We start from the raw sequence: 23,562 nt of genomic DNA, 5'->3' as shown, positions 1-23,562 counted from the left end.
CGCCCTTCCTCGCCATCGTAATACTTCACTCTCGTCATTCTTGGAAGCAACGGCAACAGGTCATGTTGAATTTGTTTCATCGACAAAAGGTCATCAAATGGACTTAACGCTTTTTTGAAAGTGTGACACTATTTATTGTGTTTTCCAACAGAACACAAACACGAGATACGTTGCTGCTTTTCCTGCGTGCGCAGGTCGTACGAAGCGTCTGTAAAAGCACATGTCGGAGATTACCGAAGTTTCCCGAATGAGAAATTACCTTGGATTCAAGATGGCGGAATAATGTTGTTTATCTGTCGTGGACAAAATATTACGCTATCTTACCGGTGACATGTTCGATATCTGACATCGGCATTTAGGTAAGTCTGTTCATTTTCTGTTAAACGCAGGATTGTTTATCAGTAGACAATGGACATGTATTTGAATCTTCATGTGTGTTCCGAAAATAGGCAGAGTCGCTGTCACTATGTGTTTTCTACTGTCAATGGCTCCGTCTTATTTTATATCTACATTGTCATTTTCATTTTGATTATTTTCAAGCCATGTAGTTTTACTAAAATTACATCAGAAATATTACTATAATTATGGTAAGATTACAGAATACCGGATACCTTCCTAACTCCTAGGGTTAGGGTAAGGTTTAGGGTTAGGGTTAGGGCAAGGTTTAGGGGTAAGGTAAGGTTTAGGGTCAGGTTAGGGTAGGGTAAGGTTTAGGGTTAGGGATAGCGTTAGAGTTAGATAGACGTGACATTAACAATATGGTTGGTATGTATCCGGTATTCTGTAAGTGTACCTTTTGACCGGTGTCCTCCCATAAGAACTACATCCCACAAGAACTACAGCTTAAAACAACACATGTTAATGGTCCGGTGCATAGACTAACTATGTGCTGTTACCTGTGTCTGCTTAATGGATTTGCCCAACAGAAAACAAATAAAACATATAACATATTTGCTGAGGCAGTTCATGTCAACTTCCCACAATTGGCTGGGGCGTTTGTAGCTGGGGCGATTTGACTGGCACCCCATGGATGGATTGGTCTTATTCCAGTATTATTTAGTATACAATGCCGTCTGGTAATTCCGCGCACCTAAGCACGTCGATCGCAACAAGGCAACAAACGTCTCTTATTTTTTGTGGTTTACGTGACTAAACATGCTGGTATGCATCATATTTACCTAGAAATATAAGTTTTATTGACGACTTTAAGATTCTAACATTGCATTATGCCATACGATTGACCTCACCGGCGTTCTGACGACATTGCTTGCTGTCCGGTAATTCTGCGCAGCAACTGATGCGCATAACATCCAGCTGGAGATCCGAAGTATGGAAGCATATTAGGGCCAGATTATTTTCAAATATCACTTCATCGATGTAAGGAAGAGTGTTTCATATTAACTGTCGGTTATATTGAATAGCCACGCGTTATGTGCCAAAGTGTTTTGTGGTTCCTAGTAACATGTATTTATAAATTTCTGCAGATTTTAATCATGACTAGTTCATGGAGTAGAATCTTCTGGTGTTACCAGACAAACTCACTCAACTCAGACTTTGGTCCAGTGGCTCAAGTCCAAGACTGCTATCATGTTTTTCAAAATAATGTCATTTCTTTGGCCATTTATTTGATACCATTTGACTGTTTATAATAAGGTGTACATATGGATATTGATAGCATCTTCCCAATCATCGTCATTAGAAACTCTCTACCTAGCCATGTGATTCCAGTTAGGATCAGCAGGTTGCAATACGTGACCTGATTTTTAGTCATATCATTTACATTGATCATTGCACATTGTCTCTTGGTGTACCTGGACAGCTATTTGCAGACTCCCTGAATCATTTCCATTATATTTAAGTTGATTTTGATTAGGTATGACATAAGACAGAACATACCTGCTTAGTAAACTTACTCAATGACCTAATACTCAGGCGAGTAAAATGACTGAAATATGCACATATTTGAAAGAAGTGGGTAACGGAAAATGAAATACCTGTTCAACATTCATAATACCTACTCCAAAAAAATACAGTGGGTACAGTACCCACATGAGCTAAATCTATCTGGAGCTCTGACCTTGGCATTATTTTCAGGTGATATTAGACTTAATGTATGGACTAGAACAAGCTGATCTAACTAGACTGTAAGACAGTTTACTTGCCAACAAAATCCTGACTGTTTACTTGATAGAAGCAGGGCAGTGAGGTAGCCAAGTGGTTAAAGCGTTCACTCGTCATCGCCACGCTGAAGACCCAGGTTCAATTCCCCACATGGGTTCAATGTGTGAAGCCCGTTTCTGGTGTCCCCCACTGTGATATTGCTGGAATATTGCTAAAATTGGCGTAAAACCATACTCACTCACTCACTTGATAGAAGCTGTACGCCATTTCAACATTCACTCCCTGATTCCCTGTAATGCCTTTCTTTGCTTAATCTCACATTTCAGGAGGAGCGATGGAGCCAGATTATTACCAGGAGAGCAGCCGCCGGAATGGCTGGTCCCTCCCGCCGCACCCCCTGCAGGGTGTGGCCTGGCTGGTGGTTGTCTACTTCCTCATCATCTACTTCACCACCCTCGTCCCCGTCCTCCCAACGGAGTGGCAGCCAGCTGGATATATCGTATCCTTTGTCCTGCAAGAGATCCAAATGTTTTAACATCTTTAAGACATGACTAGACACTGCAGATCTAGATGTACTGGGTTTGTTTTGAGTGGTGATAGGGGCAGTGGCTAGCCTAGTGGTTAAAGCGTTTGCTTGTCACGCCGAAGACCCGGGTTCGATTCCCCATATGAGTACAATGTGTGAAGCCCATTCCCGGTGTCCCTGGCGATATTGCTGGAATATTGCTCAAAGCGGCGTAAAATTAAACTCACAAACTAGTTTGAATGATGATAGCATTAGCAAGTATGTGCTCATTGTATTCATTGAGTGGTGTACACTCCAGATTTTATAAACATGACACCAGACTATACCAGTTTAATATTTTGTGTACTTGCAATGGTGCGGTAAGCAGGATGAAAGAATTGAAGTATTTTGGGAACATTGTTGAAGAAAAATGAAATAACTTACATTATTTACATGAATTAGTGGCAAGAGGGAAATATTTGGTTTCATGTGCACTTATAATTACATTGTCACTGACCCAGAAACAATAAATACCTTCAATTTCTGAGGAGTTATGTCCCCTGGAAATGTACTTTTGATATCGACAACTAGGTGGAGACACTTGTCCTAGAAGTATTCTTATGAGTCGGTCTCAGTTTATACAGATCCCTAGGATTTGATTTTATGTGTAAGAAGAAACTTAATTTGATTTAGTAATCATACCCAGATATTTGGTCTATTCCACCAAACCGTTAAAGGTCACATGCAACCAAAAAAATCAAACATAATTAAAACACAATTATCACTTATTCATGACATATAATATACATTGCTGGTTATGAAAAAACATATAGTAAACAAAATTATAAGTGCAATATTGTGTACTTGGGTTTACTTCCCAAGAAACGAAGCAGCCGGGATACCGAACCCAGTCAGAGCGGGTGGGTGTGCACTCAAGTGTAACGGCTGGTTCATTTGCAGATGCCCTCACGGCTCATTGTGTGTATATATATAGAGATGTTGGGTTTTGTAAATACATGCTCATGTTTTATGTATAACATTTTGCAATCAACAGACATCATAACATGTCATGTGTTCAAATATCACACCTGCCTGTCTGTGTAATTACATAATGTGACAGAGACCAAACTCGGGCCATAAATCAATGTGTTTTGTTTATGGTGTATAGCCTGATTGGTGTTAAGTTCAAATTGCATGTGGTCAGTGATCGCAGTTGTGTATTGAATATTGTCATTAGCAGACAGGCAGGCAGACACACAGGTGTCAATAAAACAAGACATTGATTTTTGTCTGTGACAGCGACATATCTACATCACAGTTAGAAATTCTGTCAACGCTAAATAATGACATTGCTTTTAAGTATCAAACTGAGAAAGTGACTCGGTAAGAAGAACGTGTGGTGACATAGACAAATGAAATTATATAAACAGTTTATTTACTGTCATAACATATAAAAAGCTCGCACCTGTGAGATATAAACAAAACATTAGGAAAATAGCTCACACCAAAGCCTTCACCGAGTATTCACCGGACAGCCTGCTTCCAAGTTGTGCGAACCTATTTCACTGCGCACATGCTATGAGCGCAGCCCAGCTGTTGAAACCAGTTTTCCCCCGAAAAGTCAGGGGGAAATTAGTGAATCGTTTGAACTCCGATTTCGCACGGTTTTTTTCATCGCGTTTTTTTTAAACTTGATAAGTTGAATTTGCATTTTTGATGATTTGTTTCGGTAAGTCCATACCGAAAGGTATCAAAATCTGCAAAGTTGTGTTTTACGTTGCATGTGACCTTTAAACATGGGAGGAAGATCAACCACTGACAGTAGTTTCAATGTTAACATGCCAGCATGAACATGGTGTAATAGCCTGACTAGTGTTGACTGTAGTATTTGACAGGCAACAAACAACATGTTTACAGAACAAAAATATTCGACGAAAGCATATTTATCAACTTTTAAAAAAAAATACAAAGTAAGAGTTAGAAAACCATTCATACTTAATTATTTTATCATTCTTAACAAACAAAAACATTGTTATTGACGAACCTAATAGTGTATCCACGAATTCACCATTGGTAAAGTAGGCTCAACAGACGACATCGCTTGTCCCTGGGTTCCAAAGAGTTTCCATTGACACATCAATGTTCTTAATGCAACGCAGGTCAGGGGTATTTGTGTCCCCTATATTATTTTTGCAAACCGGGAACAGAGTAGTATCTCGGCATGTTTACACCACTGTCGAACTAACCTTGATAGATGACTTCCAGTTTCACGCTGTAACTTGTAATACACCTGCACCACCTAGCGAGAAAATTTGGGCGGTGTCTCCCATTGGTAAGTTTTTTAGTATTGACATGTATGTGAAGTTCATCAAGTTTTGCTCATCACCCTCTCCTCCAGTTCCTTGACGACCTCAGATCAATGGTCTGGCGTGTGTGGTGCATGTCTTCACACACTTTGTCGCCACCCTTATCAACCCTGCAGACGAAGCTGTCCTCAGAGCAAACTTTAAAGACAAGATGCCAACATTTGACCGAAAGAAGCGGAGACATGTTATTGAGAACCAGCACTGTTATTTGTGCCGTGTGAATGTGTAAGTCATGTGGTTGTCATGGCGAATGTGGAAGTATCTGTATCACTTGTTGAAGGAGATCATATGGTACTGCATATTGGTACATATTGGTACATGAAAGAAAAAGTGGATAGAGGGGTGGAAATAACTTTAAAGTTGCTAGTGTACTCCGGTAGAGTGGCACATGTAAAATCACTTGCCCTGATAATTTTTCCACTATACCGGCCGTTTTCTTGTTGATTTTTCAAATAAACAACATTATTAATATTGGAAAGTCAACTGGACACCGGTACAGTGTGATATACAAATTTGCTTGCCCGACAGAAAAAAACACTTGACTTCGGGTGTCAGGCAATGGGTTATTTCCACCCCTGAGATATTAATGTTTGATTGGATATTTTATTTTACATTCATAGTTTTGATAGAAGTTTCACAACAGTTTGGTGAACTGCTTGATTAAGTTATTTTAAGTAACTTGATACTTTAATATCCTTTACAACTTAACAGCCCAATGTGGATCGGATGGTCAGGTTTGGTGATGTAGTGGAAGCATTGGTCATAGCTTGAACACTAGATCACTTGATTGTCTGGTCCAGAAGCATACATTCTTAAAAACAAATGTTACTCTGACATGGAATTTTTTTTCATTGGTAATGAAGTGAAGGAATTTCGGGATGAATAGAGAACTTCAGAGAACGAATATCAAAACATTTGAAGAAATGCAACCAAGCAAATGTTATTGAATTGCAGAAAATTTGCAACAACCTTGACAAATATCAAGGCCAACAATGTTCATTTTAAGGCCATTTTATCAGATGTTTAACATTTCTACTCTTAAGAATGCAGAAGTCAGAAAAACACCTCTATTCATTGTTCTGGAATATGCTACAACACAGGGGAAATGATAGATCGAGAGCTATAGGTGTGATTCAGTGTGGTACCTGGCAGCATGGCACTGCTCGTCGATTCAACAACCATAGAAACACCTTCTGGCACTTAAAGGGAATGTTTTCAGCAAAATTGTCAAGTTATGGTCTTTCCCCACAAAGGCCACCCACCAGTAACAACCCCACATTAAGACCGATGGATTCGAACCAAACTTCTCAGATGCAGTGTGTGAAATAGCCACTGGCCCACTAGCCTGTGCATAGTAAATATCCAGCTGGGTCAGTAAATCTACACAGTCACTGGCCCAAATGGCTAGTGAATTTTCATGGGGTCATTTTGTAAATATATCACTCTCTCTGACTTGTTAAGTTATAATACACTTTTGAATCATGCAAGATTAAAAATGTTCATCATATTAGCAGCTTAACGATGAAACCTGTGCCATGCCGACAATATTTTATTCTCATCTTATTTTTGTAATCTTTTGCTTAGTTTCTACATTCAAATTTTGGGCTAGTGAATTATTTTGTGGGCTAGTTACTTTCAGGCAAAATTTGGAAACTATTTCAAGACACTGCTCTGATGCAGGTTCCATCCAGCAACTCTTACAGACTGTACCATTCCTGGCAGTAGAGGTATATCTGCAAGAACAGTTCAGTGATGTCTATCTGTTTCGGGGCTTTGGAGTAGCTTAGTGGTTAAAGTATTCGCTCATCACGTTGAAGACATGGGGTTTCATTCCCCATATTGGACACAAGGTGTAAAGCCTTTTTCTGGTGTCCAAGAAACCCAACTCACTCACTCACTCTATCTGTTTCAGCTTTGTCATGCCTATGCTGTTGAAAGTTCCCCATGTGTTTGTGTTTCAGTGGGTCCAAGTCCAAACACTGCAGTGCCTGCAACAAGTGTGTGTCAGACTTTGACCACCACTGTAAGTGGCTCAACAACTGTGTCGGCGGCAGGAATTACAGGTCAGTTCAATGGAGAATAAGAGAATGTGTTCTGCCACGGTCAGCAATATTCCTGCAATGTCATGGCGGCTGTACATCAGCCAGCCAAGTGACTGGTGGCTGAGAGCATGCTCCCCGACACAGGTACCACCAACCCATGTCACACAGGTACCACAGCAACCCATGTCATCACACCCATGAAGATCCGGTTAGAATTGATCTTCAGCAACCCATGTCATGGGACCCGGAAGAGACTTCAGGTCATTGGACCCGGAAGATCCGGGTTAGAATTGGTCTTAGGCAACCCATGATTGTCGTAAGAGGCTTACTAATAGGACCGGGTGGTCAGGCTCGCTGACTTGGTTGACACATGTCATCATATCCCAATGGCATAGATCGATGGTCATACTAATGATCACTGGATTGCCTGGTCCAGACTTGATTATATACAGAGCTGTCATCAACCATGTCATCAACCATGTCATCAACCAAACCACTGCATCTCTGGGCCCTGTGTCACAAAGTGATTGTTGTGCTATGACTATCGCTACTCTTTTTCCGATAACATAGATTTATGACCGTCCTTGAGGTATCACTGCTTTGTAAAACAGGCCCCTGATCTTCTTTAAGCATTATTCCTTTGAAAAGATATGGTAGTATTATTGTATGGTGCAGCAATTTGCAGTGCAGAGCTGTGTTGCTTGGGCATCAGAAACCATGGTGACAGGTCTCACCACTGTGTTATATGTCTAAGACTTGCATCCACGTCAGCCTGTCCTCCCACATCAGGCTGACATGGCATGATGTGACTGGGTACTGGTCAAGACAGTTGTAAACCAGACTCATTGGTAGGATTGGTGTTGCTCAGCTGAGGTGTGTGTCAGTGTAGCTGTAATTTCATCATCATGTGAAGTAGGTGTCAGAAAGTAGTATCTGTATGGAAAGTAGGTGTCATTAAGTAGACTCATTATGAATGAATGTAGGTGTCATGAAGTGTAATGAAGTAGTATCTATGTGAAGTAGGTGTCATGAAGTAGTATCTGTATGTGAAGTAGGTGTCATGAAGTAGTATCTGTATGTGAAGTGTCATGAAGTAGTATTGGTAGGTGTCATAAAGTAGGTGTCATGAAGCGAATTGGTATGTGAAGTGTCATGAAGTAGTTTCTGTATGTGAAGTGTCATGAAGTAGTTTCTGTATGTGATGTGAAGTGTCATGAAGTAGAATTGGTATGTGAAGTGTCATGAAGTAGTTTCTGTATGTGAAGTGTCATGAAGTAGTATCTGTATGTAAAGTAGGTGTCATGAAGCAGAATTGGTATGTGAAGTGTCATGAAGTAGTTTCTGTATGTGAAGTGTCATGAAGTAGTATCTGTATGTAAAGTAGGTGTCATGAAGCAGAATTGGTATGTGAAGTGTCATGAAGTAGTTTCTGTATGTGAAGTGTCATGAAGTAGTATCTGTAGGTGTCATGAAGTAGGTGTCATGAAGCAGAATTGGTATGTGAAGTGTCATGAAGTAGTTTCTGTTTGTGAAGTGTCATGAAGTAGTATCTGTATGTAAAGTAGGTGTCATGAAGCAGAGGTGGTATGTGAAGTCATGAAGTAGTCACCAAGAAGTATTATATTATGTACAGATGGTTCCTCGCGACGCTGGTGAGTGGGGGAGTGGGATGTCTGCTAATTCTGTGCGTGTGTCTGGTACAGTTCATCGGATTCTTCACAGACGAAAAAGATGGCCGTCTCCTGCAGCCATATAGAGGTACACAGTAAAGTGCTATTATTAAACAATTGCCTGGTCCAGACTCGAATATTTACACACCGCCGCCATATATGTTGAGTGTTGGCGTGAAAGATAAATTCACTGACACACACTCACACTAAACAAGGTGCTGATGTTATATAAACTTGTTTGTTGACATGCAATTGTTGAATCCATCGTGTGAAGCTTTGAAAAAAAAAACAAATAATGATTCTGTTTATTTTATTTCCAGGCAACCATTCTATAGCAGGTATGTCATCATCCACAAAAGTTTGAAACATTATCAGAGTAATAATGTGATGTTATTGGAAACAATGATACCTAAATGACATTTAGCAAAGCAAGAAATGTTGTACCATAGTGTAGGAATGAATGGATTTTATGGATATATTGTGATTTAAACACTATATGTTCCTTCTTTGAGTGGCATTTCTAGAAGTTGAGAGTCAGATAAGGACAGACTTTCTGGGATGAGCAACTTCTTTATTCGGGTGATGCGACGCTTCGATACAGATCCTAGTATCACTGTCAACCAGGATGTGAAGCTTGAATGACCCCAACTAAAGAAGTTGTTCAACCGTGAAAGTTTGTCCTTATCTGACAATATACACACACATCGGTAGAAGTGACCCCTTCTCTTAGTCGTGTTTTCCTGTTGTTATACTTCCACCAAATAATATAGTCCCTATAAAATATTAATCTATTATATCTTCTTTGTTGTAAAGAAAAATGCTTTGAAACATAGGAAAAATTATCCTAATATATATTACACGTGATGCTTAAGACAGTCCAAGTCACATGATCTGGATGGTTTGACTGCCCAATTTAGTCAGGCAGCAGTTACCTCCCATTAATGACTCGCTTCCCCAGTCACTTCTATGCGAGACGGTTCAAGCAAGCAGTTTCGAAACAAAGTAAGCAAGTTTCAACAGAATAACAAACAGGTGTGCCTTCATGTGCCTCGAAAACTGCATATATATTTTGAATCTATGACAAATGACCTGTTAGAAAATACTAAATGTAAGTTTCACCAGAAAAATATGCACATAGGTGAAATTAAGCTGTTAAATATCATCAAATTTTGCTTAAATTTTGCACATTTTTGTCATTCAATAACTTGAACAACTATCAATGACTGTAGCAAATTTTGTTAAATTAGTTTTATTAATAACACTTTTAGACGCCTTTTGTGTGACATGCATAATTTCCTGTCTGTGATCAGACAGTCACACAAATGAGTGACCCCCCTCAGGTAGTCACTTATGCGTGTAGCGGGGACTGTCACGCATATACATTACGTCCTCTACTGATACATGTTAATACATCTCATATGGTAACTGAGAAAGGGTAATATTTTTTATACCCCTGACCTCTTATATAGTTACACCAAGGAATTCTGGCTAGCCGAAGACAATTTTGTTTCCAGCTATGGCTTGAAAGGTTAGAGTCTTGCTCACAGTTTTTGGCTTGTTTCTGTTCTGTTTGATAAAATCTTCAAAACAATAGAAACCTAAATAATGGCTCTATTATTTGTAATGTCATGATTTTATATTTTTAATCACGAATGTTTCACTACAGAGTTCCAGATTCTGTACCAGACAGTGGACAAAGAAGGTTGGCTTGCTCTTGTGGGGATCACCGCGTCCTGGCTCTCATTGCTGTTGCCCTGCTCGCTCATCTGTTCAGTTTCCATGTCTACCTCAGTAAGTGTCCAGTCACTACACCACTTGTGTAGATCGATGCTCATCATGTTGATCCAGCAGGTACCAGCAACCCATGTCATCAGACCCGTGAAGATCCGGGTTAGAATTGATCATCGGCAACCCATGCTTGTCGTAAGAGGCGACTAACAGGATCAGGTGGTCAGACTCGCTGACTTTGTTGACACATGTCATCGTATCCCAATTTCGTAGATTGATGCTCATGCTGATGAACACTGGATTGTCTGGTCCAGACTTGATTGTTTACAGACGGCCGCCATATAGCTGGAATATTGCTGAGTGCGGTGTTAAACGACAAACCAACCAGCCAGTCACTATAACATGGTGTCTGTATTTACTGCTTCAGTCTCACTGTCCGACCACATCTGCTGGTTTAATGGCTGTTACACTCAGTGTTTCTGTTTCCGGGATATTTACAAGATTTTGCCCAGGACCAAAATACCCAAAGTATTTTTGTGTCCTACTTAAAATGTTACCGAAATTAAAATAAAATCGCTATTATAATCCTCTAATAATAGCATTGGCCACATAAGATTTTCGTGTGAGATAAGGTTTCCTTCTAAATTCATCATGCTACGTGCAGTGTGATTGGTCAGTTTGACAGTCATTTGGAAATGATCGATGTATTTAAAATTTTGTACCTTGAAATGTTACTATAATTGCTGTTATCACGGAAATCGCGAGGAAAATACTTGATGTTGTTCGCCGATTGTTTTAATACCATGTGTTTGTTGAAATGGCAAGTGGAAAGCAGGCGACACTCTCCAACTTGTTTTGAGGTAAAGGGCAAAATATATTTTGTGACCGGCAGATTTTGTGCAGGACCAGTAAATTAGGAGGTTGTCTGACCAGCGGTTAAAACCAGCAGTTACCCTGGTATAAAACATTACACAAGCGAAACACTGTTACCGTCTGGTATAGTAACACTGTTATACCTGGTATAGTAACACTGTTACACCCCTGGTATAGTAACACTGTTACACCCTGGTATAAGTAACACTGTTACCTGGTATAACTAACACTGTTACATGCCTGAATTATACTAACACTGTACATGCCTGGTATAGTAACACTGTTACACGCCCTGGTATAGTAACACTGTTACCGTCTGGTATATTAACACTGTTACACCGCTGGTATACTAACACTGTTACATGCCTGGTATAGTAACAGTGTTACTATACCAGGGTTGTAACATGTTCAAGTATTGACAAGGACTACATGCGTATTTTCACTGTGTGTGGCAGTGTGCAAGGGTCTGAGTCACGTCTGTGTGACTACATGCATGTTTTCACTGTGTGGCAGTGTGCAAGGGTCTGGTACATGCGACTACATGCATGTTTTCACTGTGTGTGGCGGTGTGCAGGGGTCTGATGCGTCACGACTACATGCATGTTTTCACTGTGTGTTGCAGTGTGCAAGGGTCTGAGTAACGATGCGACTACATGCAGTGTGCGTGATGCAGCGGGAGGACCTTGAAGGATGTGGAGGAGTACCAGGAGTACACCAGCAACACCTGATGTGGAGGTACCAGGAATTGCTGCAGCAGCAGCAGGCCGGCAAGACAGCCAGAAGGTAGCACCTGCTGATGGGTTCATATAGACTCCGGGGTTGATACTGACCTCAGGCGGGTTGATATAGACCATCTGGACGGGTTGATACTGACCGTCTGACGGGTTGATATAGACCAGGCCTGATGGGTTGATACTGACCGTATTGTTCCAGACCCATGGGTCTGGACGATATGGTTGATGGTTTGATACTGATCAGACCGTCTGATGGGTTGATACCGACCATCCTGATGGGTTGATACTGACCATCTGATGGGTTGATATAGACCGTCAGACGGGTTGATATAGACACCGCCTGATGGGTTGATACTCGACCATCTGATGGGTTGATATAGACCCTGATACTGACTCCTGGTTGATACTGACCGGCCTGATGGGTTGATACTGACCATCTGATGGGTTGATACTGACCGTCAGACGGGTTGATATAGACCGCCTGATGGGTTCATATATGGACCATCTGATGGGTTGATATAGACCGACTCCTGGGTTGATATAGACCGACTCCTGGGTTCATATAGACTGTCTGACAGGTTGATATACACCAACTCATGGGTTGATATAGACCGACTCCTGGGTTGATATATAGGACCGACTCCCTGGGTTGATATAGACTGACTCCTGGGTTGATATAGACCGACTCCTGGGTTGATATAGACCGACTCCTGGGTTGATATAGACTGTCTGACAGGTTGATATGCACCAACTCCTGGGTTGATATAGACCGACTCCTGGGTTGATATAGACCAACTCCTGGGTTGATATAGACCGACTCCTGGGTTGATATAGACCAACTCCTGGGTTGATATAGACTGACTCCTGGGTTGATATAGACAGACTCCAGGGTTGATATAGACACTTGGTTCATATAATCTGTGCTGACAGGTTGATATACACCAACTCCTGGGTTGATATAGACCGACTCCTGGGTTGATATAGACCCACTCCTGGGTTGATATAGACTGTCTGACAGGTTGATATAAGACCAACTCCTGGGTTGATATAGACCGACTCCTGGGTTGATATAGACCGACTCCTGGGTTCATATAGACCGACTGACAGGTTGATATAGACCAACTCCTGGGTTCATATAGACCGCCTGACAGGTTGATATACACCAACTCATGGGTTGATATACGAACTCCTGGGTTGATATAGACCGACTCCTGGGTTGACATAGGTTGGTTCATATAGACTGACTCCTGGGTTCATATAGACTGTCTGACTGGGTTGATATAGACCAACTCCTGGGTTCATATAGACCGACTCCTTGGTTGATATAGACCGACTCCTGGGTTGATATAGACCGTCTCCTGGGTTGATATAGACCGACTCCTGGGTTGATATAGACCGACTCCTTGGGTTGATATAACCGTCTCCTGGGTTGATATAGACCAACTGACAGGTTGATATAGACCAACTCCTGGGTTGATATAGACTACTGACTGGGTTGGGATATAGACCGACTCCTGGGTTGATATAGACCCTACTCCTTGGGTTGATATAGACCTACTCCCTTGGTTGATATAGACTGTCTGACAGGTTGATATATACGTCTGACAGGTTGATATAGACCTAACTCCTGGGTTGATATAGACCGACTCCTTGGGTTGATATAGACCGACTCCTGGGTTCATATAACTGTCTGACATGGGTTGATATAGACCCAACTCCTGGGTTGATATAGATGATATAGACCATATAACTCCTGATAGGTTGATATAGACCAACTCCTTGGTTGATATAGACCGACTCCTGGGTTCATATAGACTGATCTGACAGGTTGATATGCCACCAACTCCTGGGTTGATATAGACCGACTCCTGGGTTCATATAGACCGACTCCTTGGTTCATATAATTCAACTCTGACAGGTTGATATAGACCGACTCCTGGGTTGATATAGACCTAACTCCTTGGTTGATATAGACCTAACTCCTGACAGGTTGATATAGACCGACTCCTGGGTTGATATAGACTGACTCCTTGGTTCATATAATCCGTCTGACAGGTTGACTCCTGGGTCCTTGATATAGACCTGACTCCTGGGTTGATATAGACCGACAGACTGGGTTCATATAGACTGTCTGACAGGTTGATATAGACCGACTCCTGGGTTTGATATAGACCGACTCCTTGGTTCATATAATTCGCCTGACAGGTTGATATAGACCAACTCATGGGTTGATATAGACCGTCTATTGGGTTGATATAGACCAACTTATGAGTGGAAGTGGACTCCTGGGTTGATATAGGCCGACTCATGGAGTTCATATGATATAGTTCTGTGATGGTTGTACAGTCTACACAGAAAGTTGCTTCCACCCCAAACTAGAGATCAGTTTCACCTGAGTTCAGATGTTGATTGTTCTTTGTGTGCAGCTTGACTGCAGAAATTATCCAGACACAGCATGAAGTAGGGGAAAAACTTAGTAACTTAAAGGGAGGCATTTATTCCAACATTCTAAATTATGGTTGCATACAAGAGAGGAGGATTGCAATGACATCCTTTGTGTGCATGGCCAAGGGAGGTAATAAGATGTATGTACATGTGCTTGGATAGATTGCCATTGACTGTTGTTTGTGTGCAGAGTGATGTCGAGTGGCCTTCCGACAAAGGCCCGAGCCAGTGACAACAATAGACACTGTTGATGGCCGCCTTCACAAACAACACAGGTATTATGTCTTCAGGGCCAGTTGTCTCAGGCACCAAATTGTTTTCTTGTGTACATCCTCGATAATCTCCAGGTAAATCCCAGTATACGTTACGATCACTCTCCACTATACCCTGGATGCATCCACGGCTTGGGGCGATGATTTTATTACCTCCCTTGGCTGGCTCCGCATTCTCACAGTAGCCAATCAGCTAAGCCGCCGTTACAACCGAGCTTGCCAGTGTCAACACAGATAGCGGCCGCAGTCGCAAAGGTTTGTTCGCAGGGCCACTCAGATTTTTGGGGAAATAATAAAGACAAATTCACAGATCTGAAACTTTAAAAAGAATATATGAAAGAACTCCTTCTACTTCTTTCAGAGTACCTCTGCATCAATTGTGTTGCCAAGTTTAAACGGTTAGATAATTTAAGACGCGAAAGTGAGTAGTGATTGGTACGCTCAACTTCCCAGCGTAGGCACCTGACTGGATAAAAGCCAGCCAAGGAAGGTGATAAAATCATCGCTCCCAAGCCGTGGATGCATCCAGTGGGTATACTGTGGATTGAGGCATCTGAGTGTGTACTTGATGGTTTATTGTTACTCCGTCAGCAATATTCCAGCTATATGGCGGTCTGTAAATTCGAGTCTGGAGGATCCAGAGTAAGCCTCTTTACGACAAGCATGGGTTGCTGAAGACCAATTCTAACCGGATGTTCATGGGTCTCTGGTGTGTCTTGGCGTGATACCAAGCTCACTCACTCACTCTCTGAGTGTGTGCATTGACATGACATCAGTAACATTCTTTGTTAATCAGCATGCACTACATGTGGGAACATTATGAAGTGGTAGATGCTTAAGTCCCTGATTGGTCTCCAGCAACCCATGCTTGTCGTAAAAGAGGCGACTAACCGGGATCGGTGGTCAGGCTCGGCTGACTTGGATTGACACATGTCGCCGGAACCCAGTTGCGCTGATGTCGATGCTCATGCTGTTGATCCGCTGGATTGTCTGGTCCAGACTCGATTATTTACAGACTGCGTCATGGAATGGATATTGCTGAGTCGCGGCGTAAAATAAACTCACTCACTCACTCACTCATTCCTTAAATCGTGCATACATTGGGTTCTTACTACAGATTCATGTATCCATGAACCACGATGTGTGTAGCATCTGCTTGTATTTCCTACAGGAAACTGTCATATGACAAGGGCTTTGAAGAACCACCATGGCGAGGAAGGGGAGACTCCACCTACAGCCAGTCCAATACACAAGCATGGCGACCATTACAGTAAAGTATGTACTCTGTGTGGAGCACCTGAAGTCTCCCTATCTTCCCCTTTGCTTTATTAAGACCTCAAGGATTGTGGTTGGTTGGTTGGTTGGTTGATTGGTTTGGCCGGACATCGGTCATGGCGCTGATAGAGAGAGTCGACATAATGATGCCAGTCATAAGCTTGTTTGAATAAATAATTACCCATTGATAAATGTGTTGTTAGTTTGTACTTTACTTCTAAAAAATGTTTGAGAAAAAAATCATACCTACCTACCTACCCTAAATTTTAAAGAGGTGTAATCAAGAACCACATTTTTTTATTTCGATTCCCCACATGGGTAGAATGTTTGAAGCTCATTTCTGCCGTCCCCCCGTCATGTTGCTGAGTATTGCTAAAAGGGGCTTAAGACTTAATTTATTCCGCGGTGGTTTTAGGGGAGGAAGGGAGATAACAGAAGTGAAGAATATTGGCCTGGGACCCGTTTTGCAAAGCTACCGTGAAGTCCCTCGACTGTTGTTCTTCCTATACTGTAACATACACTTACAACAGTCGTAGCAGTACTAAGCTTTCTGAATATCAAATTCTGAATTTCAAAGTGATATTGTTCACTCATGTATAAATATGGTTGAACATCATATCTTTTGAAACATTGTGTCAGGAATCATCTTTGGAAATCTTGCTACTGGATATGAGCAGAACTTTCTTTGAGGAAAGTGCTTGTTCACTCAAGATTTCATTAATTTAAATTTAAGAATGAACTGTACTATTTGTCCATCATTGTTTTGATGGTGACCAATGCCTTACTTGTGTTACAGTGGCATGATGTCTAATTTTGTGGTTCTTCTTTCAGGAAAAGCGTCCGACCAGATGACAGTATGGCGCCCGTTAAAAGATGAAAGAAGAAGAGAAAGTTCTAAAGCCGGGTATAAGCACTGTTGGTATGTTCCCATTGTTACTTGTTGACCGGGTATAAGCACTGTTGGTATGTTCCCATTGACATTTACTTGTTGACCGGGTATAAGCACTGTTGGTATGTTCCCACTGTTACTTGTTGACCGGTATAAGCACCCTATTGGTATGTTCCCCACTGTTACTTGTTGACCCGGGTATAAGCACTGTTGGTATGTTCCCATTGTTAATTTACTTGTTGACCCGGGTATAAGCACTGTTGGTATGTTCCCATTGTTACTTGTTGACCGGGTATAAGCACTGTTGGTATGTTCCCACTGTTACTTGTTGACCGGTATAAGCACTGTTGGTATGTTCCCATTGTTACTTGTTGACCGGGTATAAGCACTGTTGTTATGTTCCCATTGTTACTTGTTAACCAGGTATAAGCACTGTTGGTAGGTTCCCACTGTTACTTGTTAACCAGGTATAAAGCACTGTTGGTATGTTCCCATTGTTACTTGTTGACCGGTATAAGCACTGTTGGTATGTTCCCATTGTTACTTGTTGACCGGGTATAAGCACTGTTGGTATGTTCCCATTGTTACTTGTTGACCGGGTATAAGCACTGTTGGTATGTTCCCACTGTTACTTGTTGACCCGGGTATAAAGCACTGTTGGTATGTTCCCATTGTTACTTGTTGACCGGGTATAAGCACTGTTGGTATGTTCCCATTGTTACTTGTTGACCGGGTATAAGCACTGTTGGTATGTTCCCACTGTTACTTGTTGACCGGGTATAAGCACTGTTGGTATGTTCCCACTGTTACTTGTTGACCGGTATAAGCACTGTTGGTATGTTCCCATTGTTACTTGTTGAACCGGGTATAAGCACTGTTGGAAATGTTCCCACTGTTACTTGTTAACCAGGTATAAGCACTGTTGAAATGTTCCCATTATTTACTTGTTGACCGGGTATAGAAGCACTGTTGGTATGTTCCCCATTGTTACTTGTTGACCGGTGTAAGCTTATGATTTCCCATTGTTGCTTGTTGACGGGTATAAGCACTGTTGGTATGTTCCCATGGTTACTTGTTGACCGGGTATAAGCACTGTTGGTATGTTCCCATGGTTACTTGACATCCATACATTTTCACTCCTTCATACCATGATGCTGCTGAGATGAAAGTGATGTAAAACCAACACTCACTTCTCTGCCCCTACTCTGCCAGGGATTCAATTAGAATATTTCGCTGGTTCCCTAAGCTTGTTAAATGTGATGATGAAATGAATCTTTGACAGCAAAGATCATTCTCATATCATTCACTAGGTTTGTGTGTTCACAATACTTACAGCCAGTTTCTTATAAAATGGAAATAAATATTGAAGTTGAAATAAATTATGATGATATTCATGCTTAGCAAACAAATCTTGTGTTCCAGACAACCCTGACTTATATAGCTCAAGTCGGACAAGACACTCAGATTACCACTCCGATTCTGGAGAGTCCTTAAAAGAAGTCCACCACAGGCACCCAGATGCCGAAGTCCCCACGACAGCGCCGTGCTGATGAACTATGACCAGCACTCCTCGCGAGGCGGGAGTCTGTTGTCAGGGAGCTCACACCGGCGCCATGAACCCAGGAAACGCATAGGACAAAAAAGTCATCGGCGTCAACTCAGAAGAGGGCAGTGATGACCTCAATACAACTCACATGTTTTCTATCAGCGAAAATGCCAAGTTTAGGAAGGATGGTAGCTTAGATTATTCCAATGGTGGTGCCTCCCTCCCCCCTCACCCCGTGATGTTGCGGAAGAAGCAGGATGTGCCGCCACTAGATTTGACCATGCTGAGGTCAATAAGCTGAAAGCACAGCATCCGCGACATTCAGGCCATATAGTGGAACTGTCCGTTCAACAGACACATATGGTTTAACAGACAGACCCCTGCCCAGACTGAAGGCGGTTCCAGAAGGAGGCTTGGATACCGAAGTTTGATCATCTGGGTCGAGACCACAATCCACAGGCCCTTGTGTCTTGGTGAGGATTAAAGATTTAAAAGGGTTTTTTAGATGACCGCTAAGTCGAAATGCTTTACAGTACAATACATCATGACAAGGCCGGACACTTCAGTGTATCCCAACCGTCTGATTTGTCGATCACTACTCTACCATCACATGCAGTCGATTAAAACTTTTATGTAAACATAATCATGGATGATTGGCCTATTGATCACCATTCATGACACCTACCAATTCTTTATTGCTATTTCTGCAAGTCGATGGAAAGACGATTTTGACCCTCAAATAAAATGATCTAGGCAGGTGGGGTACACCGAAGTGTCCGACCTTGTCGTGATGTATTGTACTGTGAAGCATTTTTGAGTGGGAGGTCATCTCAAAACAATTTTTTAATCCTTAATCCTCGCAAAGACACAAGGGCCTGTTGATCTAAGCGGGCAGGTACAGGGCCCATCATCATTAAATTTTTGTTGAACATCGCCAACATGCTTCCTTTAAAGGTGAAGCAGACACATTTTGATGTTTGTTGAGAAGAATATATTTTGTTGTATACTTGTCCAGGAAGTTGAAAATTGCTCAGTCAAATAGTGTACATTGTGTTCCCAGTTTTGTAACACACTTCTCTGATGTGAGATGTCAAGACATGCCAGTAGCTGATGTTGAATGTGTGAAATATGCTTTCAGTAGTTACTCAGGAACATAGTTGTAGCATCTGTTCCAACATATCAGTGTGACTATACTAGAAAAGAAACCAGAGTAAATACTAGTATTCATCGTTCCATTCGAATTACAGAGTAATTAGTAGATGTGATATTATGATTGATATAATTGATGAACACCTAATTATAGTCCTAATCTATGTAAATATTATTTATTGACATATTTATCAGAGCAACAGTTATGTTGTGGCATGTTAAATTAATAATGTTTGTTTTTTGGTTATTTATGATAATTTATCTTACTTGTCCAATCCGATCCAGCGCTGTTTTAACTGTTACTAGTCATGATACTGTGATAATAATAACACAAGAAATTGTTACTTGTAGAGTCTCTCTTGATGAACATGCACTCAAAGCTTGTTAATCTGAAAACCATCGCTTGTGTCATCCTAAGCCCGATCCAGGGAATTATGTCTCCTCTCTGTTGTATTAGATGCCTTGAACCTTTTCACCTCCATAGCTGGAGTCAGTTCAACATACATGCCTCTACATATAACAGTCTAATCACTTTAGTCTTTTCAACTAAGAGCTCAATTATAACCGTTATAAAGAGTCTTGCATGTTTGAGATTGGGATTTTGTGGGAGGGATGGATTAGCATCATTTTAAATGAAGTTATGGTGGCAAATAGATCTTAATAGAATGGGGCGATATGTATTAGGCCAGTAGAAACTGCACCACTGAACCTAGACATTTCTGATAACAGGCCAAATTTGTGTTTAACCTGACCAGAAGGGTGTTATTGGTCACCATAAAAACCAAAGAAAATCAAGGTTGGGGAAATATATTTTTTTGTGCATGGTGTTTGGGGTGGGGTCTATTGTCCTTTCACCCACATTTCAGCAAAGAATGCTTGTCCGCGGCTACATAGTTCATAAAATATTTTTTTGGTTTATCTTCATACTGGTTAGTATTTTCATTTATAAACAAGCCTACTTTCAACAAAATGTACAATATTTTAATTATTTACATGTAATGCGGCCATCTTGAATTTAAAATGGCAGCCATTTTTTTACTAATTCAAGATGGCCGCCATATCACAATCAAGAAGGTCAGCTTCCATTGACTCTACTGTCATGAGGTCGTGAATCTCAAGGTTTATGGTTTCAATAATTTTTGTTATATTTCATTAACTTGCTCTTTACATTACCTCATTTCAATAAGAAACATTCACTGACATCAATCTTTTGCAATGTTTGAATGAGTTTTGGATCAAAACTCTGTGTGAAGGAAATGGAATGAGATGCAAAAACTGTTTGCCTTTCTTGACATCAGTTTGCTTCCTTCTGGTTAATCCTGTCTATCAAATACATTGTTGTACCTGACTGATGCTGTTGGCAATCTCATAATACACTGAATATTTTTTGGACAGTATCATTCCACATGTGATGCGTCAATGCAAGCTCCATTAATTATGACATAATATGTATACATTATCCATTTTCTGTCAGTTACACTTTATTTGAGTGAGTAGACAGAATATGATAGTGATTGCTGTGAATGAAGATAATGCGGGCCGAAGTTATAAATATCAGAGGGACACCTGCGATTTCACTGCAGCTAATAGAAACATTCTTTTTTAACATTTTGAGTAAAATTACCGTCGTAAGTTGTTGATACCAGCAGTGATTGTTATGACATAAAAAAGAAAACAAACACAGGTGCACATTATGGATCAGAAAAATCTTTATTAGAGCGGTACTTGGTAACTGCCAGTTGTCTTGTGGTCTGAGTTGGCGCAATTATTATTACCCCAACAGAAGTCATCAGAACATAAATACCAGCAATTGAAGATATACAGGGGATGAAATAACAAAGCAGCAATCACAAAATCTATACAAGTGAGCAAAGCACAACTAATGTCCATGAGACAGGAAATTCACACAAACTTATTTTTATTAGATTTATTATTATTATTATTGATATATGATATTTTGTATAGCTAATGTATCAGCTTAGCTCAGCAATGCGTTGTTTTCCCTCGATCATAGGATGTCAAAATCGAAAGCGGCGCATCATATTTTTCACACCTCAACTCCCTGAGGGACCATGCAACTCTTGCCAGCCACCATTTTAAAGTAGCACAAAGTTAATGTGGCTTTCTCATCCTTCACGAGAAACCCATTCACAGCTGGGTGGACTGGGACACATATAGTCACGAATCGTTGTCAGAAGTTTAGTGCATGTTGCTGCACCCGCAACTTGGTGTTTGCGTATTCATGCGGACACCATCTGGTCATATACCAACAGATTCGTGGGTTCTTTTAAGTGTACAGGGTTGTGTACTGTACACTGGGGGGTTGTGACAACGCACTGAAAGAGTCTGTACACAAAGTTGACTCCGGTCACAGGTGGGCTCGATCCGACACCTCCAAACTCGCTGGATCACTAGCCTGGCGTCTTAGATGCGCTAAGCTTGGTGCAACCAACTATTTATAGATATAAGTTGTTACTGTGACTTCATGAATAGATTGGTTGCATGTTTCGCTAATGATAAATCAGTGCCACCAAGACATCTGTGTCATCCACGGCCTTCATCTATGTCATCCCACTTCTGTGTTGTTCTGTGCATGACACTATCAACATATATCTTGCATATGTCAGCAATGGTACCAATACTTGGCCATGGTATATGCTGGAGAAGTGCACATCCAGCGACTTCGCTGGTGTTGTGTGTGTTCTTCTTCTTTACAATGATTACCAGTAATGTGTAAACAGATATCTGGCCAGGACAGACTTGGGCATTTTCTCATGGATCCCATCATCATGGAAGAAAGCTGGTGACACTGTTGCAAGTTCAATGAAGACATCTGGAGATGGAGGACCACTCTCACAAAGAGTTATTGATAGTAATGCTGACACAGCTCCACTGATGACATCCTCGGCTGTGCCCGTCTGATAGGCGGACAGTCACTTCTTCATGGTGGTAAATCAAATGTGACTACTTGGTGATGCCTTCTTCAACACCTTTCAAATGTCATCCCTGTCATATTTGTGCAGAGAGCAGTTATTTGGTTCATGCTACGAATCCTTGTGGGTGATGTTGATTTAAGTCTCCTTGAATTTTGCCTGCTCTGATTAGACATTGCTCTATGACTATGTCTCTCCTTAAAGATGTCCTCCATAATTGCTTTGGGTTTCTTCTGATTGTAAACCAGACCAGCTTCCATAATTACTTTCAGACAGGGCGGCATGAACAAAGACAATCCTGAAGATACAATGTGCAGAATTTGGCATAGTTGTTGTGTCAGATGCTGCAAACAGGAATTGCATATGCCTCTACTGTTGGTTTTGCTTTCCAGATGTAAACTGCCAGTTCCCAGTGCGCTCTGCACTTATAAACATCCTTACAATGGAAACAAAGCTTACTTGTCCTTGATGGTGATTTCTTCTGATCTTTCAGTTCAAGCAGTTGCACATGAAACTGTTTGAGATTTCATGGGCTGTATTATCAGCTTGTGATTCATGATTCATGATTCATGTCTGTCAAGGGTCTGGCAGCTTGGTCTCCCCTATACTTCTGCAATGGGGTAACGTTGCGAAATGCTTCAAACCTGTAAGGGTGAGATCCCAGTAAAGCAGATCAGCGAAGCATACAGATCAACAGCTACTGGTAAGAGAGTGTTACAGCTTTCCATTCTGCACATACTTTCTGCCAGCGTAGCTCATCACACCAGGAACTGAAGGCTGTGTTCTTAATCTTTCTTGCTTTTGATCCTCAGGGTTTGTCCTTGCTGTCCTTTCATGCTCATGCAAAACACTCCACTTCACAATGTCTGTGGTATAATTGCCTCAACTGCACCAATGCTACCAGCTGGAACATCAACTGCCTTATCAAATCGAAGATCTTCTCTCACAGAAGTTGAGGAGCGGATCTGCAGAATACTTTTTTTTCCCTCTGCTGAAAATATTGATATTGCTGAT

General features: G+C 41.2%; 1 protein-coding gene across 1 annotated transcript; it reads left to right on the top strand.

Annotated features, from left to right (window-relative positions):
* The first annotated feature begins 274 nt into the window (after nucleotides 1–274).
* LOC124260403 (palmitoyltransferase ZDHHC1-like) lies at nucleotides 275–16,883 on the top strand. Its single transcript, XM_046694705.1, has 11 exons — nucleotides 275–359; nucleotides 2,448–2,620; nucleotides 5,042–5,217; nucleotides 6,954–7,055; nucleotides 8,668–8,792; nucleotides 9,025–9,042; nucleotides 10,371–10,495; nucleotides 11,979–12,088; nucleotides 14,466–14,614; nucleotides 15,928–16,031; nucleotides 16,863–16,883. Exons 2-11 carry the CDS (start codon nucleotides 2,456–2,458, stop codon nucleotides 16,881–16,883), a joined length of 1,095 nt encoding a protein of 364 aa, XP_046550661.1. The 5' UTR covers nucleotides 275–359; nucleotides 2,448–2,455.
* The last annotated feature ends 6,679 nt before the right edge of the window (nucleotides 16,884–23,562 follow it).

This window comes from Haliotis rubra, unplaced genomic scaffold (assembly GCF_003918875.1).
Source record: "Haliotis rubra isolate DU_JTF1 unplaced genomic scaffold, ASM391887v1 Scf761, whole genome shotgun sequence".
NCBI classification, from domain to species: Eukaryota; Metazoa; Mollusca; class Gastropoda; order Lepetellida; family Haliotidae; genus Haliotis; species Haliotis rubra.
The sequence above is the reverse complement of the archived record's forward strand: the minus strand, read 5'-3'. Positions and strand labels throughout refer to the sequence as shown.

What these genes read in the sequence shown, in the direction of transcription:
- LOC124260403 (XM_046694705.1), top strand. Translation starts at nt 2,456, where the DNA reads ATGGAGCCAGATTATTACCAGGAGAGCAGCCGCCGGAATGGCTGGTCC. An exon ending in GGCAGCCAGCTGGATATATC is followed by an intron (nt 2,621 to 5,041) that starts GTATCCTTTGTC and finishes TGACGACCTCAG; the next exon opens with ATCAATGGTCTGGCGTGTGT. An exon ending in CAGTTTCCATGTCTACCTCA is followed by an intron (nt 10,496 to 11,978) that starts GTAAGTGTCCAG and finishes TGCGTGATGCAG; the next exon opens with CGGGAGGACCTTGAAGGATG.